At 39.7% G+C, this 18,251-nt stretch overlaps 1 protein-coding gene across 1 annotated transcript in view; it reads right to left on the bottom strand.

The window, feature by feature from the left end:
* Window positions 1–18,251, bottom strand: part of lrp1bb (low density lipoprotein receptor-related protein 1Bb) — a 288,718-nt gene that overhangs the window by 146,711 nt on the left and 123,756 nt on the right. The window contains exons 8-15 of the mRNA XM_046053790.1: window positions 10,777–10,999; window positions 9,126–9,318; window positions 8,823–8,966; window positions 7,322–7,558; window positions 6,925–7,105; window positions 2,885–3,104; window positions 1,858–2,047; window positions 299–421 (exon numbers count right to left, since the gene is read on the bottom strand). Coding sequence (XP_045909746.1) covers window positions 299–421; window positions 1,858–2,047; window positions 2,885–3,104; window positions 6,925–7,105; window positions 7,322–7,558; window positions 8,823–8,966; window positions 9,126–9,318; window positions 10,777–10,999 — 1,511 coding nt within the window. The remainder of the gene's footprint in view (window positions 1–298; window positions 422–1,857; window positions 2,048–2,884; window positions 3,105–6,924; window positions 7,106–7,321; window positions 7,559–8,822; window positions 8,967–9,125; window positions 9,319–10,776; window positions 11,000–18,251) is intronic.

The raw sequence follows: 18,251 nt of genomic DNA, 5'->3' as shown, positions 1-18,251 counted from the left end.
CCAGAGACTTCCTATGAAGTATGTGTTTAGGGGAAATTACTGGCATAGCCATAATAGCACACAAAACATGTTAATAATGTCTCATGACCCTGTGTGTACCTACTGGGAGTTGGCTTATATTTCTGGAAACCCACTAGGATAATTTCCCACCTGTATTTATTTGTTTATTAGCAGAATTGCATGTGAATGGATAAAGATACTATTTGATCTTTGTCCCATCCTGGAGTCAGGATAACAGTATACTGGGTCAGGATGATCTTAGGCTTCTTACCCTGTCTGATTCATCATGTCCTCCTACCTGCACAGGTGACATTGTTCTTCTCCAGAACCTGGTTGTCAGCACAGGCACACACTCTGCCTCCTGGGATGGCAAGGCAGAGGGTACCGCAGCCCCCATAATTCACACTGCATGCGTTGTCACCTGGAGAAATAGATCCCAAATAAGGTTTGCTCATTTAAAGCTATATATAAGATATATATTTTTTCTAAAAGGCCAGGTTAAGTGCCATGGGTTTCTGTTGTTGTTTTGTCTATTTTCCCTTTGAACAGTAAACAGCAGAAGTTCAGGAGTCACTTTAAACCCTGCAAAAAAAGTAATCCCATTGATACAAAACTCATTACCTGTCTTGGAGAGACACGCCAGGTGTATGCCACATGACCTAAAACCACATGTCAAGTGAATTATTGGGAACACTGTGGGTAAGAGACATTTGACATTTTTATCCTTCTTGGAGGAATAATTTGTCTTTCCGGACAAAGCTGACATTCTCCAAAGGAAAAAAAAATACTGTCACATATAAAGTTAAGGCATGAGACACCTTTGTCACTTTTATTTAACACGGAGCCCAAAGACAGAGCCTGAGCCAATGAGATAAAGCTTTTGGTTTTGTAAGAGCCAATCAGTAATACTCAGAGGACTGGACAGCCAATTAATCTTTTCAGTGACATGAACAATGGAGAAATGTCCAGCAAAAATCCCCTGTATGGTGTGAACCAGGCTGTGCATGCAGTAGCCAACCATTCATCTGCATCATATAGGTGGCATGGCACTTTCTTACTCAAAATCCATGGCTTTGAAGTTGTTGTATGGAAATCATTGTCTTGAGAATGAAACAAATGTATGTCTCGAGTCTGAAATGACAACACAGGACTGTTTAAAATTATATTTTTCTACATTTAGAACAATAGTGTCAACCTCCCTGTTTGTGGAGTGGGAGTGTGAGCACTGTTACTTGCCTATTATGGAATAACAAAAGAAAAGCCTTCTCTGAGGGCCAATGCAGTTCTCCACAGTCAGCCATATCTGACCTCTCTCCTGAAGAGTCCCTTTCAGCTTTCTAACAGCATAAATCCATCATCATTTGTTTTGTTTTTTTTGAGCAAACCCCTCCAAACCTTGGTCACCTTATTTAACTTCACAGAGTGAAGCCCCAAGTGATTTTAAAGTCACTGTCACTGTTGATCAATGCACTAGTTTACGCCATGAAATTTGACACCAATAGGCAGACGTGCAAATTCTCTCTCTCTCTAAACACACACATATATATATATATATATATATATATATATATATATATATATATATATATATATATATATATATATATATATATATATATATATATATACACACACACACATACGGGCATTTGTATCCCCTGTACGAAATTCTGTAATGGAGAGCACTTTTTATATAAAAAGTGCTCTCCATTACAGAATTTCGTACAGGGGATACAGATGCCCGGACACACAACACAAAGTGGTTCTATTTTCAGTGCGAAACAGCCACTTTCTCTGTTATGGAAGCTCTGGTTCAGTGGCACTGGATGAGGAGTAAATGAAGGAAAAGAAGCCAACCTTGCTGACTCTGTGCGTCATAGACACGCAGGCCAAATAGTGGCGGTCTCTCACTCCGCAGCAGAGTGACATCACCGGTGGACAAGTCCAGCTGGAAGACCGAAGCATTCATGTACTCCGTCCAAAAGATGAAATTACGATAATGAGAGATTCCGAACGGATGGTTCAGCTCTTTTCCATTGTACACCACCTGGAACATAAAGCAAACATGCAGTGTAATCAAAAGATTAGGAAGGCTACGGAAAGACACCATCAGCAACAAAAAAAATCAATCATCTCAAACAGGGTTCTAGCTGTTTGAATATGGGCTTAGAAATTATTTGATCACAGTATATGATGAATGTGATTCAATTTCGTTGCACACATTTATTCGTGTGGTGCTGTCTGCTTGTAATAATGTTTGCTGGAATCTTGGCATTGATTAAATAGCATTTGCAAATAATTCATTAGCTTAATATGCCAGTATAACTACGGCTGACAGGAGCAGTTGGGTATGAAGGGCTGTCTTGTTGGGGAGCAGTTTTCCGTCATTTCACTGCTTTGCAGATTAACATTGTATCATTGCTAAAATACCAGTTTTGGACACTGAAATTATCATATACTATTGATCTGAAACTACAAATTCAACCACTGATTTAACATTGAATTGTTGATCTGACAGCAAAACACCAGCCAGTTCATTTCAACTTAATTAACTAAGCATTCGTGAAATACAAAATAAAGGAAATAAACAGAATTTTATATTTTTTCTTTTGTTTTCTGTTTTTGGTGACTTTATTTTTGGGGTGTAAAACCACTTTGTTGTGTTGACACAATAAAACTAATACATTTAAATGAAGATATTTATTCAGTGTTGTTTATTCAGTTGGGCTCTTAAATTCCAACCTCTGTCCCCCTATAAAAATCTCACAAGCAGACTAATACTCAAGTCTACCAGAACCACAGGTAACAGGATTCTTGTTACCTGTGGTTATATGTTTCTACATCATATAAATATTCAGCGTGATCTTTACATATTAAAACTCACCATTCTTCCTGTCCCATTGAGATGAATTTTCTCGATGTGATCATAGTAGGCATCACACCAGTACATGGTACTGGTGCTGTGGTCCAGTGTCAGACCGTTGGGCCACAACATGTTGGAGGTGACGAATATGCGGCGGTTGGATCCATCCATCCAGGCTTTCTCTATCCGCCCTATGCTGTCATTGACCTCATCCTCTTCCCAGTCTGTCCAGTACATCCAGCTACCATACACACAAATACACACAATTACTGCACCAACAAACTGACATAAGAAGAAGGCATTGCTTTAGTCCAGTCAGGATCTGTCAGTCGGTCCAGATGAGTAGATCATGAGATCCAAACATTGAACATTCAAACTATAACTAAGTTCATTTCAGCTGTACCCTGCAGCAGCCTTCTCCTGCTTTGATTTCTTATCAACACATGTGAAAGCATGCTTCTGTAGGCTTCTCTCAAAAGATTTATTCCACATCTTGTCTCGCTGGTTCTGTTCTGCACACCCATGGGAAGGCATGACTGTGTTTCCCCAGTGAATCTATCAAATGCTGCTTTGATTCATACTGGGAACAATATAGAGAACACAGCCTTTACTGTCAAATACAACCGTATAACCATTAGTTAAGAAAACCAGTTTTAACATTATGACAAGTGTGTTCCCGACAGAAATGGGAATAAACCAGAAACCAGTTTTCCCATATGTAAAACCGGATAATCAGACATCCATGGCAGTCAAAATAGAGTGCATTGTAGCCTAAGAAATTATTCAGGCTTATCAAGTTTAAGTGCTGCTTGACTGCACATCAAGGCAAAGTAAGAAGTCTCATATTCCCCACCAAAAAAAACTAAACAAATAAATTAAATAAAAAAGACTTTTCAGTGTATCTTGTGTATGCCGAGAATGCAACTCTCAGTGGGCCTGTGGTATTTGAAACATGATTGGGTCAACGATTTGACGTGATCTGTTCTCTAGTAACCATGCCCAGGAGATTTGCTCTGTTTGAGTGTTGCTGACTGAGCCATGTGCCCCCCTGTTTCTCATCAATGATAGAGGGCTGGCTAAGGGAAGATGAAACAGAATGGGATACGGAGGTGTATGAAGACTCCCTCTGTCTGTCATCTTTACGACCTCGTGAATTATTCAGCGATGCTCCACACTCACATGCAGACGCACACACGCGCACACACACACCTACATGCACACAGACATACATATCCGACACCACGTTAGATGGACTGATGGACACTGTGCAGTGGAAAAATGTAAATACTAAAGACTCATATTTTCATTTAGAGCTGCAATGATTAGTTAAATAATGAATTAGTCAATTGACAGGAATCAGCAGCCATTTTGATAATCTATTCATTATTTAATAAGTAATTTTCATGCAACTTCTCAAATGTGAATATTTTCTGGTTTTCTCTCTCTTCTGTGATAGTAATCTGAATATCTTTGGGGTTTGTAGTTTTAGTTGGACAAAGCAACAGACCTTGGACTGGGCTTCCCAAACCATTGTCAATTAATCAAGAAAAATAACCTGTAGATTAAAAGAAAATAAAAATAATTATTAGTTGCAGCCATATTTTTATTTAATACAATCTGTTGGTCTATCTTCAGAGCTACTTAACATGAAATGTGTTCCATAAATACACTTAAAATTGGAAAATGGGAATGGTGAAAAAAAGACAAAAAAGGAACAATGAATTGCAATGGAGTGTAGTGCACACAGTAAAACCACAAATTAAAGTTGCAAGTGACCACACACACACTCATAAAAGCTGAACGAAGCTGAGTAAAGCACCACCAGTTATTTTGATTTTTTTGTGAATAGATGAATGAGATTCCTGATGTAGCAAAAACATAGAGGCATGACACTGTTATGTTGACACTAATAGTCCTTATCATTGCAACACAGACTAAAGGTAGCAAACAGGGCAGAAAATAAGGTTGCAAGACTGAAGTCAAGAAATCAGTTGGAGGGGTGCATCCATTTTACCTGGAAGAGACCCTTCCAGCAGAGCAGATAGAGATCAAAGCACTGTCAGGTCCAGGCTGAACGCTCCCTCAGAAGCCCAAAACTAGCTTCCCTAATGTTTTTCGATGACAGTGGGAGGGTCAGAGTAAAGTCATTAATCCTTATAAAGAGAAGTGATATAATATTCCCCGCCCCCAACACTGCTCATGTGGTACATCCGTAAGGGGCTGCGTTCACACCACAGTTGTTGCAATTTATTTGTTTCCTTTACATTAGGCATAGGCAAAGACTTTGTTTTAAAATCAGTGTGGTTTTATCAATATGATAAATATCAATTTTCTTTTATATCCAGTCTGCACCACTGTAACATGAATGTGACTTGTGTTGGAAAGTTTGAATCAGTGTCATAGTTATCATTTATAGAGAACAAGTAGGAACACTAGTAGGAAAAAGCCAATAGCAGACATGATTGTTATTTAGAACTAGAATAGAAAGGTATTGATAAAGGAAAATTAAAACCAAGTAGGAATAAGTTTGGGGTTTTAGTCTGGTTTATGTGCCCATAGCAGTGGAACAGCTGTATATGCCAAATTGTTTGGAGGAACCCACTTGAGGCTTGAAAACTAATCTCTAACTGCTATGGATTTGGTGTGTGTTAACACGATTTAAGCCTTAAAGTGTTAATCCTTAAGACCCTTAAGACACTCAATGAATTTGAGTTTTGCAGCATCTCCTCTATATGTTAAATACCATCTCTGCTGGCTTGGGTCCTGCATTTATAAATTCATACAGGAATGTGAAGGAGATGATACATGTGGCTGTGGAGAAATAGCTAGTAGCTGGTAGCTGCGGTTTAGATTTGGACAACAAGATGAGCCACCATTTTCTTTCTCCAAAAACATCCTGTAACAACCCTGTACCCATTAAAACAGCAGATGTTCTCTCAGCTTAACCATACTGGTTTACTTGGGGGTGGCAGACTATGCCCTGCACATTTACATGTTTTCTTTTGAAAGGCACATGATGTGAGCATCTGTCAAAGCAGATGTCTGCTAAAACAGATGATCTTCAGGATTAACATTTGAAGCAACGTGATATTTATATCTACAAAAAGGCCCAATGGTCTTTGCTAACTAGAATCATAATGTACTTTATGTCTTCACAGCAACAAGGCTAGATCCACTATCAGAAATATGGATACCATAAATCATCCCATGGCACACCACAGAAATATTCTCCCTTTAAATAACTTTTGTCCTACTACTTGGTTCATAGACAACATCGGTTGTACTTGAAACCTGGCTGTAAAAAAACTGATATAAAATACCTACACTGGCATCTCCAGAAAAAAAAATACAGATGAAAAAACAAACACGATGACTGCCACTGCACATACGGCAATTTAATGATTTACATGTAATCTCAATTTGTCAAGTAAAATTTTGTTTTTTTAGATCCTTCCAGCTGTCTATTCTATGCTTTACTATGCTTATTATGTTTTATATTAAAAAACTCAGGTAAACACAGAGATGTGCATGTAGTGGTAGCTGACTAAGCCGACTGCTGGCATAAGCTGTATACATGTAGGCATAATCAAGGGAACTATGTGGGCACACAATGGTCAGGGGGAATACATATATGTAGCATGTGTTTCTTTGTTTTAATTTAAGCAAGATATAACTAGATGCGGGATCTCAGTAATTGACCTTCCATGCAACACACTAGTAAAGCATAGCAGGCAACCTTTTCATTTTGAGAAAATTTCCAAACCCCATTCAAAGACATGAGTGGCAAGATAATTGTTTTTCTCACTGACTGGGCTGACAGAAATTACACTGGTAAAGATAACAGAACAAAGACAGCAAAAAGGAGACATTATTTTTCTTTCTTTTTTTAACCTTATTCATCCACAGACTGCATGTGACTAGTTCATTTCACCCATACTCAAGTTATTATTTTTCTACCTGTTACAAGCATTTTTTGCTTGGAACGGCTACTGGCTTTAGGATTATTCAAGTCGGTCTTTCATATAACACAATTAACAGTGGGGGTTTTTTCTCTTCCTAACCTGTTAAGAGGGTCAACCACAATGGCCCGGGGGTGTGACATATTCCCTTCCAACAGAGTCTTCCTGGTCTGGGAGGCTCTCTCCAGTCTGGCAACGCTGATTGTCTTCCTGTAGCCATCGTTGGTCCAGTACAAGTTATTCCCAATCCAGTCCACTGAGATTCCTTCAACATTGTCAAGTTCTACAACAGAATCAGCAGCACAGAACTCATTGCAATATATGGTGCTTTATCATTCGCAATATGTTGTTTGTATAAATATTTTTTTCTATAGACAAGGTACAAAGACATTAGTAGTACATTTTAACTATGTTCAGATTGTGTTTTGACTAGATTAAGAATGTTTGAAATGGCTTTAAGCTTACATTAATGTCCAAAAAAAAAAGCATTCACACCCACCATCTTTGAGTATCGTCTCTCGGCTGTTTCCATCTATTTTTTGTCGCCCAATAAGGAAACTGGTTGTGTCAGCAAAGTAGATGTGTCCCAATTCTGCGTAGTAGTCGATGGCTCGAGGGTTGACCAGGTCCTCGATTGGCACCATGTGCTCATCGCTGGACTTGATATTCATATCCAGGCCTCGGATGACTCCGGGACGCCCCTTACCGTAGAACAGGAAGAGATCGTTTTTGGGCTCTACAAGGCAAGAAAGGACGGACCCTTTTTTACTATTACTGTCAATTAATTGGTCTAATTCATCAATGCTGATCCCAGCATTAAACCCTCTTATCGGTCACATTGTTCTTATCTATGAGCCAGAGCCAGTGTCATCCATTCACTTTAATGGAGTGAGTAATCTGTGCCAATGACTATACTCTTCCCCTTCAATCATGCCCCTGCTACAAAGCTGCCTTGACAATAGCGCAAGGAAAATGCTTGAGCAAACAGACAATGGCAATACTTATCTTGGCTGTGAACGCTGCTTCTGATCTAAAATAACATGGTGTCTGGGTAGAAAGGCAAACAACGAGGCCTAGAAAGCTGAGGCAACTCCTCGGCGGCCCGCCAGCCACTCAGGGGGCTGTATGTTCCCGAACCCTTTGGGATCCTCCTGAGAGGCAAGAGGAGGAATGAAGGAGGGCTTCCAGTGAAAGAAGCAGACCCCTCCTCGCTCTCAGCCCCTACCCAAGAGACTGGGATGCTGGGGGTGAGGACCACACATACCTCACTTCAATTTATCATTTTCTGAGGGAGAGACCAACTACCCAGGAGACAATTAAGCATTGCAAAAGTCCCAGATATCAAACCCCACGGTGACTGCTATATGAAGAAGCACTATCATTTAGCACCGAATATCATTATGCTTAGGGAGGGAGAAAGCGCGAGCAAGAGAGAGATAGCTGGTGTCATCAGAACATGTATGAGGGGGGAATAAATCAAATGTGTCATGCCAAGCCTCCCGATGCTTCGTTACCCCGATCGAAAAGTGGTGGGCCATCAAATTGTGTCATCAATTTGATCTTCTGCTTTTATTGTCATCTACACAATGTCCAGCAAATTGATCTGACCAGCCAACAAATGCAGACAAACTTAAGACCTCATTATGGCAATAATCAATCACAGTAGGTCGATAGCGGAGCATCACTTTCAAATGGGTCTGTGTCCACAAGCAATTATGTTTATTATTGTCAGTGTAGGGCCGAGTCATGTGTGGCACACCCTTATGACACATTACCTTTACAGGCACATATCAATATCTAAAAGAGCACCAATGCGGAACGTCCTTTTCAGGCACAAGTCAGGATTCTTGTTGTGAAGAACTGCAAGCACTGCCAATCACAATTCTTTAAAACTGGGTTTTTATGCAATAAAAGCATGACTGTTTTACAGGATATATATGATATGTACTCAAATACACAATGATGCAGCTATTCACATCAAAGACAAAATATGTACTCACTTTTACACGACTGTCCATCAGAGCCCAGGCTGTAGCCAGTACGACAGCGGCAGGTTCTGGACTTGTAGCTGCCACTCAGAAGGCAGATATGGGAACATCCACCTGGCTTTCCATATGAAACTATTTCACATGCGTGACTCTTGACTGTGGACAAAATCAGAAAGGACAGAGAAAACAACCTAAACAACCAATAAAGCCTCCTCTTTGTGTACAAACACAGGTTCTAGCTTGTGAGTCGCAAGATCGGGAAGACTCTGACACATACTTGCACATGTTAACCTATACAGTTAAAATGTTCTTTACCTTTTGGCTGAGTGAGTTTGTGGTAAACACGGAGTCTTCTAGTATTCCCCAGGCTGGCTGTTGTCCTGCTCTCTGCTGTGATGTTGAACCTGTGGATCTGCAGCAGCTCCACAGCGGAACTCCCTTTGGATGGGTCAGAGTGGGTAGCATAGAGGTAGTCCTCAAACACAGCTAATGCATAAATGTACGACACCTGAAAAACAAGGAGATCCATGGTGGGTTTTTTTAACATCATCCCCGAAACCAAAAATAAGTAAACTGCAGGAGGGACACAAAGAAAACAACACCAAAAATAAATTAGAGGACTTTTATCTTTAATCATGCAGCAAGCATGAGGCGGGTGGGAGAGGGTGGTAGGGCTGTCTGTACATTTGGCAGCCCAATCGGGGTCAAAAGCTCCAGCCTCCACAGGGAGGCCAGTGGCCCTGACAAAACAGTCTCCATGGCTTCAAAGCGACATGGCTGGATGAGCTGTGATCACAGGAAGTATACTTGAGCTCACTGGGTCACACCTTAAAATCAGGGGCACCAAGAAACATGCATCACAATAAATAAATAAATAACAAACAAACCACTCAACCATCTCTCTCTATGGAATTTGGCCTCTACACCTACTTAAAAAGGTGTGCATATACTGTACTTGCATATTTACCTAAAGCATATGTAAAGCATGCTATTTTTTACTTGCTGGATTGAATATGATTAAATAATCAACAAGATTCATCAAACGCATAAGAGGGATAAATGGAGGATATTTTGAGAAGATTTTTTGGAAATGTCATTTTAATTGTAAGGAAATTGAAAGAAATGTTAGGGGATTGACTTAAAATATACAGATAATTTTCAAGTATGATCAGCTTCAAACGTGAAAAAGTAAAATATGAAAAAAAACCTCAATGTACTCAACTATATTTGGATAATATAAAACGTATAAAATTGCATAACAATGTGGTGAGTAAAACTGTGAGATAAATTGTAACTTGTGACCACTGATACCATTGACTATGACAGAAAAGACCTGTATACAGTCCATGGAAAAGATGTAGAAAGGAGCTGTATGGCCTTTGTCATGTAGATGCAGTGACGTGAAGGTTCTCTATCTAATGAGGCCACAAGTTAATGGAGGAGGCAAAATTATGCAAAGAACACCTGCATACATAATAAAAAGCTTGAAATGCAGGTTTTTCTTTCCTCATAAAAGGTGACAATCTAGTCCAACTTGCTTGAAAGGGTGTTTTAATGAATAGTCATAATCTGTGATGAAAGGCCTTAAAAGTGTACTACAGGAAAGAGACTATTGATATGCTCATTTGGAAGACAGCCCCACTTGTGCCTCAATTCCTTCTATTTAATAAGCCACCTATACCCCATTCAAAATATCTGTTCTGTGAAAATGAAGAGTGAATTAAAACAACAAGCAGTGAATATACCACCTGTCTTGCAGTGATAAAGCACGGTGCCCTAAATCAGAAAATTAGAAACCCCCTCTCATGTATCAATTTGGAGTCTCTCAAATGAAGAGGGAGAACGTACTGATAAGAGAAGCCAATTGTCTGTTCAGATTCACACTGACATCTGTCCATAGTGGATCCTTATGATGTGGAGCTCATGGAAGACAAAAAGCAGCGCTTACAGTGAAAGTAACACTCACTTGGCTCCCATGGATAATGGTGTGCCTGTTTCTGCCATGGTAATCCACCACATCGATGTAATCCAGGTAGGCGTCTGCCCAGTACACCAGCTTCTTGACCACGTCTAATGCCACAGCAGTGGGCTGCTCAATTTTATAATCCACCAGCCGGGTCCGGTTGGTGCCATCCATGTTGCAGCGCTCCACCTTGGCCACATTCCCATAGTCGGTAAAGAAGAGCATTCTGCAGAGGGAGTGTTTCAGTGATTAAATACTGTAAAGGATGAAGTCTACTTTGTTGGGAGAGCAGGGTCTCATTCTTTGCTTCTTTCATAACACCTACTTACATACAGTAAGTAAATCATTACCACAGATTTTCTTTACTGTAAACATTTGTTATTCTGGCTCGTTTGGTTAATGCTGCATTTACGTCAAGCCTTTCGATTAAAATGAATGACACTTTGCTTATAAAACCTTATAATATGTTTATTCAGTTCCATTGACTGCAGTCATAGCTTAGCAACTGTAACAAGGCATGTCAAGCTTTTGATTTGACAGCAATCAAAAGGCAGTGTGCGTGGGGCTGAAGTAAGACTGATACTGAGCATATAAAGAGTTTGGGGATGAAATGTATAATTTATTATTCATTATTATTATCCAAAACCACAAATACAGAGCAATTAATTAAATAATTAATGTGTGTTTATCTGCTCTGATGTAAGCTGCAAACACAAATAGCACTACCTACAGTAGTAACCAGTGTTACTGTGTGAGGGCAAGAGTCAGCATATCCTCAGCTAACTATATATTTTAAGACCAGCCACATCACTAGGTTGTCAGACTAATTATGATCAGGTGTTGGTATTAGATCAGTGGCTATGTCAGCAAAGCTCTACCCATAGTCAGTCCCAAGCATCCAGTCACAAAGGGTTCACACCTACACTCGTCTCTCAAGAGGAAATAAGAGAAGCTTTAAAATAGCAGCATAAAACTCCTGCCTGCGCCTCTCTCAATTGTAGCTATACACCTGCTGTGTGCTTGCTACAAATGTGAAAAAGAATGGCTTCTTAGACACAATTAAGTCCCTATGTGAAGAGCATTTAAATAGTTTTAGCATCTTTCAAATTATTGTGACGTAAGTTGCGACAATCCCAAGCAAAATTGTTGCAGCTGATATGTTTCTTTCAGCCCATTCATTTTCAGTGCCAACTGTATGCTACCTGCCTAGCACAACATGAGGTGATAATGCCGTTCTGGGCATCCACCAAAGGAGTAGATCATGTGGAAAGTGGGGTATCTAGCAGTCTATAGCCCTGGGTATTTTCATCATTTTGATGTTTTTCCAAATCATAACTAAAAGTGAATATTGGTCTCACATTTATGAGGTGCATTACATTACATTTGCTCATTTGGCAGACGCTTTTATCCAAAGCGACTTACATTTGAGGAACAACATACAAGCATCAATAAAGCATCAATACAGCACGAGATCTACAACTGACAATACATACTAGTAAGGGCAGCAATAAATAATAGTAAGCGCTAATAGCACGGATGGCATCACAATGGAGTAAATATCTAGGGAAAGAAGTGAGAGCTAACAAAAAAAGTGCAATCAATACAAGAGGATTGTAAGGGGATAGAAGAAGAAGAGCACAGGAAGTCCATGTTACAGGTTAGAGGTGTTACAAGAGAAAAAGTGTTCTTGATGAGTTTTCAAGAGTTTCTTGAAGTTTGAGAGGAACGCCCCTGCTCTGATGGATGCAATAAATACAAATACATTTAAACAATACATAAACAGGGTGTAGAATAAAGATTTCCAAAAACAGTATCAGAATGTTCCTAAATGGTTTCTAAAAGTGCCTCTCTGATAAATTGAAGCTCCACACCCTGGAGGCAAATGCAATAAAAGCAGCATTTCCCATTTTCTTTGTGGTAATTTTGGGGACACTTAGAAGGAATGCTGCAGAGGACCTCAGGGTATGTGAGTAGACATAAAATGATTGACAATGTGTGATGCACAGAGGAACCGTGAGCAGGGCTTGAAAATCTATTCTAAAAGACACAGGGAGTCAGTGGAATGTGAGACAGATACTGAGCACTCATGGAAAACAGGTGCCGTCTAATTTGCTTCTTACAATATGGACTGAATAACATCAGACAAATAACTGATATGTTCTTTAACTTCAAGTAAAGATCTCATGGACTGTCATTTTATGTATTCAGAACTGCTCAGGTCTGCACATTCAGTAATTAACATGGAAGGCTTGCCGTGCTGTCTTGCTGTGGCTCTGTGAGGACGGAGCTCCAACAGCCGCCAATGATAACGAGCTACAGCCAGAGAGCGACGGGAAGCCAACTTAATCTGCACAAGTCAAGCCAGAGGAGAGATGGGCTGCCCTTTGAACCCCAGACCAGGCTGCACTGAAGAACTGTCAGCGTCAGCAAGGAACCCAGCTCCCCAAACAGGTGCACCTCCACGTGGCATACAAATGATAGCTTTCTGGGATTAGGATGGTGCTGATGCAGTACTTGTGCCTTCGGCAGCTACAACAAGATCCATGTTGGTTGTTGGAAATGAGCACCCCTGATAAAATAAACTGCATGGCACCAGTGAAAATTACAGTGTAACAGAAGGCTGAATCAACACTGTTACAACTGGCAATTAATGAAAGGCATGTACCCCAAAGTTGTTTTCAAATTTTTCTTCAAGTAGTAGCTTTCTGTTCATTTTATGCGGCAGTGTCAGTAAAATGTTAATTTTCTTCAGCTGCTTTGATCATAATTGCAGTTTCCCAGACTTGAATGCACCTTTGCAATAAAATATCAATGAGGGTCAAGAAGAATAACTACAAGTATCTGCTGTTGGTAGCAAACTGCATTTCAACACAAATGAAAGTTCACGTTTAATCTTTAACAGTAGGCTATAGCAGATTTTCTTCCTCTTGAAGTAAATTAATTACTTCAAAATATCTGTCTTTCTGTATATTTGTGTTTTCTAATACAATTCTTCAAAAATCCAAAACAATACATTCACTTATTTAGTGGCTTGAAGGCTGTAAGTTTTTATTAGTTTTTATGTTTTATATTAACAACACAACACATATCTATAATGTATTGCCAGCCACTTCTTGACTTCATGGTTCTAAGCAGTTTTCAGCAATTCATTTTAGTTTTTAGCAATAGCAATTTTGGTTATCTAGATGCAGCCATGTCCTAGAAATTCTGTTTATATCCTTGAATAAATTTTCATTGTAATTAATACGTATTATTATTTACATTAAACAGATAAAGAGACTTAAATTAACTATTTTCCTAATGAACTACGCTGCGCACCGCATGACTGACAGGATGGCTGCACTTCTCCACCATCACCCACGTGCGTACAGTTTTGACCGAACAGGTTGAGCGACCCAAAACTCAGTTGTATTATACTGTATTAGACTCTGTATTGACTGCTGTTTATTTGTTTAGCATTATTGGCTTTTTGATGCATCCTCCAATTAGTACAGTGCTACATATAATAATATGCTTGCTACTGCGTGCTGGCGGCCAGCAGTGCGTAAAATAATAACACGTTAAGGGCGTCTCTCCTTGAGCAATAGTCTTTGATGGCATTTTTCAGGCTATTAAAACTTTGTTACAATATCGCAGACATATGGGGCAAGTAGTGGACTGCTGTGTGTGTGTTTATGTGTATGCATGTGTGTGAGAGACAAATATTGATAGTGGCCTATAATGAGACCCCCATGAAGCTCAGATTATAACTCGAACCCTGATTTTAGTGAAATATCTCAATATTTAGTGAAACTATTAGATGGACTGCCAAGAAAATTGGTACCGACATTCATGGTCCTGACATGAGGAATTCTATAAACTCTGAGGATCCCTTAACGCAGCAGTCACAATTGAACATATAATGCAAAATTTCTCTCTGCTGCTAGTATCACTCTGCTAGGCTCCTCCCACCAAACCGAAGTTCTTAAAGCCGCAGAAGGAGCCGGTTGCCTTGAAACCTTATCCTCTGTAGGGCTCGCTCTCCACGTCAAGATTCTCACCAGGGTCCCAGTCCCTCTCACCACGACTCGTCTCCTCAAAGACGCCCCTCCAATGCTTCACAGCCCGGGGAAGAGTGCCCCAGGCTTCAGATGCAGCTGCAAGAATGTCTCACAGAGAGGCTACACCACTGCCCCCCCTCAAAAGATACTCCCTACTGTTTGTCAGGCCTCTTTGCCACTCGTCGATACGAGAGCCGTGGCATCACACATAATGTGCCTGTAGCTCCATGCGGAGCCAGGATATGTTCACACACATGCTTTGTACTAGGCGCTGATGTTGGAAAAGGAGGGACGGAAAAGGAGGGATGGTTCTTTAATTTCATTGTCTGTAAAACTTCTAAAGCTGCACGCTGAAGATATTGAACTTGACTGAGTGGGATCATGCGCAAAGAGGGGGGCTGTGCAGCTTGTGCACGAGCACATTGTGTTTATTGTTAATTAGCATTTGTTAGCACACTTGACAAACTAAAATGGCGAACAAAGACTGCTACACATCCACATGTTGTAATTGTGAGCTTGTTAGCATGCTGTGAGCTGATAGCATGACTGTAATGTATAAGTATAGTATAGTATAGTATTTAATACATAGTATTAGTTTTTTATTAACCATATACAGTACAGAACCCATATTTGACCATCTTGATTTTTACAGTAAGACTTATGTCATTCCCATTATTTGGCAAACATATTAGTAGTATCTCAACTTGATTTCCAGGAGACATTGTTTACTTAGTGGTGGCGTAATGCTAACATGGAAACTTGACACACACACCAATTAATATTTCATACATACACAACATTTTATATAACCTAGGCATTACTAATCTTGTAAAGCATAATTACTTTGGATTTTACACACCCTTAAAACCATCTACAATCCAAAAAGCTTTGTAAAGAAAAGGTTGTCTATCACAACGCTCTCCTAGCAAAGTTAAAATGCCTCAACTGATCATGAGAAAGGCAGTGAGGCAGAGAGAAAATCAAAAAACAGTAATAGTGCCAAACCAGAGCCTATTCCATAAACACTGTTCCTCACACTGTGCTGCTATCTAACACCTTCCTGATTTCTTTTGTTTTCACTCCATTGCTCAAGGCTGACAGACCCTTCTTAGGCTCGCTTCTTCAGAAACGTCTGTACCCGTGTATCACCAATTAGAGAAAAAAGCCTTAGAAAACATATGTGTCTTAAAGCAGCATTTCCACCAAAAGTACATACAGTCTAGCCAGCAGGCTACATGTTCAGCTCCCTTGTGGTCCAGCAGACTATATAAATGGGCTTAAATTTAGATGAATAGCATAAACAAAAGCGAGTTTTTTTGAGTATGTACGACAAATACCACTTTAACAAATATCTTAATGTAAATGTCTATATCAGTTGATGCAACCTCAAGCCAATTTCTGGATGATTTATGTGATTTATGATATATTTGACTCAATTGTCATATTTTTTATTTAAATCTATAATGTATAAATATTGTTATTTACTTTGGTCAAGTTTGGGTGTTTTTAAATGTGCTTTATAAATAACCTTGATTTGATTTGATTTAACATGTGTCCGTATAATATTGATCTTGATGTTTCTAAAGACATGCTTTGCCCCCCATGTGGGAGTATTACATGGACCCATATTCCCAATTCCCAATAGCCCAATCCGAACAAAAAATGCCTCCGTAACCACCTCAATGAGAAAAGACTTAATAAGGACCCGATTCATCCCAATCGTTAGGAATTTTCAAATGGGTAAGTAAGCATTAATCCGTTCAAAAGGATACATATCACCACCTAATAACCATGTAAATGTTTTATCTGATTGTTTGTCTCTGGTTAGAAAAATAGATTCTTTCTGCGCAATTTTGTTGGGTAACATTAGGTGACATGAACAAGTTTATGGGAGGGACAGAAACATGGCTGCAGCAAAACAAAGTGGCCTGTGAATCCACTTTTTTGTTGGAGACAGCGCTGCATTCACATAAATTCAGGCAGATAGGCAGCAAATTCTGGATGGCACGGGAAAACAAACAGTTGACAGAATGGCAGGACGGCAAAACACGCATGACGATTTGTTGCTGTGGTGGCGTTGCCTACACAAAGCAAACTTTCCATATAACCTAAATTAGCTGATATTCCACCCAAATCTGTGCTTAGTGCCTGTTATATGTCTGCTTTACTAGTAAAATCTCAGTAGGATTTCAAGCTGATCATATGTTGTTGCACCAAAATTATTAGCTTCTCATTGTCCAGATCACCCTTGTGTATGGGAGGTAGGTAACATCAGGTTGTAAATTCCATTGTGGAAAAAGTTAAAAAAGTTAAAATATTTTAACTGTGGACGGTAATGCTGTCTACTGTTGCTCTTCCGTTGCAAGTAGGCTATTATCTACCACCCTCACATAATTTTACTGTTTGCCTTCTACACTCTGGCTGATTACATGTGAATGCAGCCAACAGAATAAGAAATATTCTGTCTTCTTCTTCTGTTACATTTCCAGGTTAAATGCTTGACAGCGGCCGTAACTACTTTGCACATATCAAAAGATGTATATTCTGATTTCATGCTTTAGGGCATGTAAATGTACATCTTATGGAATCTCTATGTAGAATGATTTCAATTGGGTCGAAGAGATTTTGTCCGTGTAACCCCACCAGCAGAGCTGGACAACACTGGGTGTGGTGGAAATTTTGATAAAATTGCAGAAAACCCAGCCATACATATCTGAGGTGACTCAGAGGGAGCCACCTTAAGAAGAAACTCTAAAGCTACAGTATTTTTACCATAAGCCATATTGCTTTCCAATGGCCAACCACAATTTAATGAGAATTCAGAGACGCTGCCAACCAAATCAAAACTCACCATGTCATTAAGAGACCAGCAGCTAATTATGTTGATTTGACCCACCGACCTTATAGTGGTAAACAAAGCCACTGAATGAAGTACAATTTGCAAACTGGAAATCCACAAAGAAGCAATGTAGTTCCGCTTCAAGGATCAAATTAATTACGTTAAGATTCAAGGATTACATTGTCTAGGCCCTATGGGGGCTTGTCATGACACAGTTTAAAGGATAACTTTGGTATTTTTCTACCTGGACCTTATTTTCCCATGTTTTTGGGTCAGTGTGACATATTGCGACAAGATTTTTTGGAATTAGACCAGTAATGAACAAATGCGCTGCAGTTGGAGGCAGCGAAACAGCCTGGTTGCCACGTAATCTTTGCGGCCTGTCACATTTAGTCCACTAAATGTTGTCACTGACAGGCTTAGATTATTATTACAAGTGTCTGACCACATAATGGAAATGGTCCCTACAGAGATCCACCTATTTTTAAAGATTATTTGTTTAACCACAGAGCATTAGTATACCGCTCTCTTCAAAGCCACCAGACTCCACTGATAAAAAAAAAAAAAAAGGGGGGGGGGGGGGGGGGTGTTTTTTTTCC

The sequence above is a fragment of the Micropterus dolomieu genome, linkage group LG07 (assembly GCF_021292245.1).
Source record: "Micropterus dolomieu isolate WLL.071019.BEF.003 ecotype Adirondacks linkage group LG07, ASM2129224v1, whole genome shotgun sequence".
Lineage (NCBI taxonomy): Eukaryota > Metazoa > Chordata > Actinopteri > Centrarchiformes > Centrarchidae > Micropterus > Micropterus dolomieu.
The sequence above is the reverse complement of the archived record's forward strand: the minus strand, read 5'-3'. Positions and strand labels throughout refer to the sequence as shown.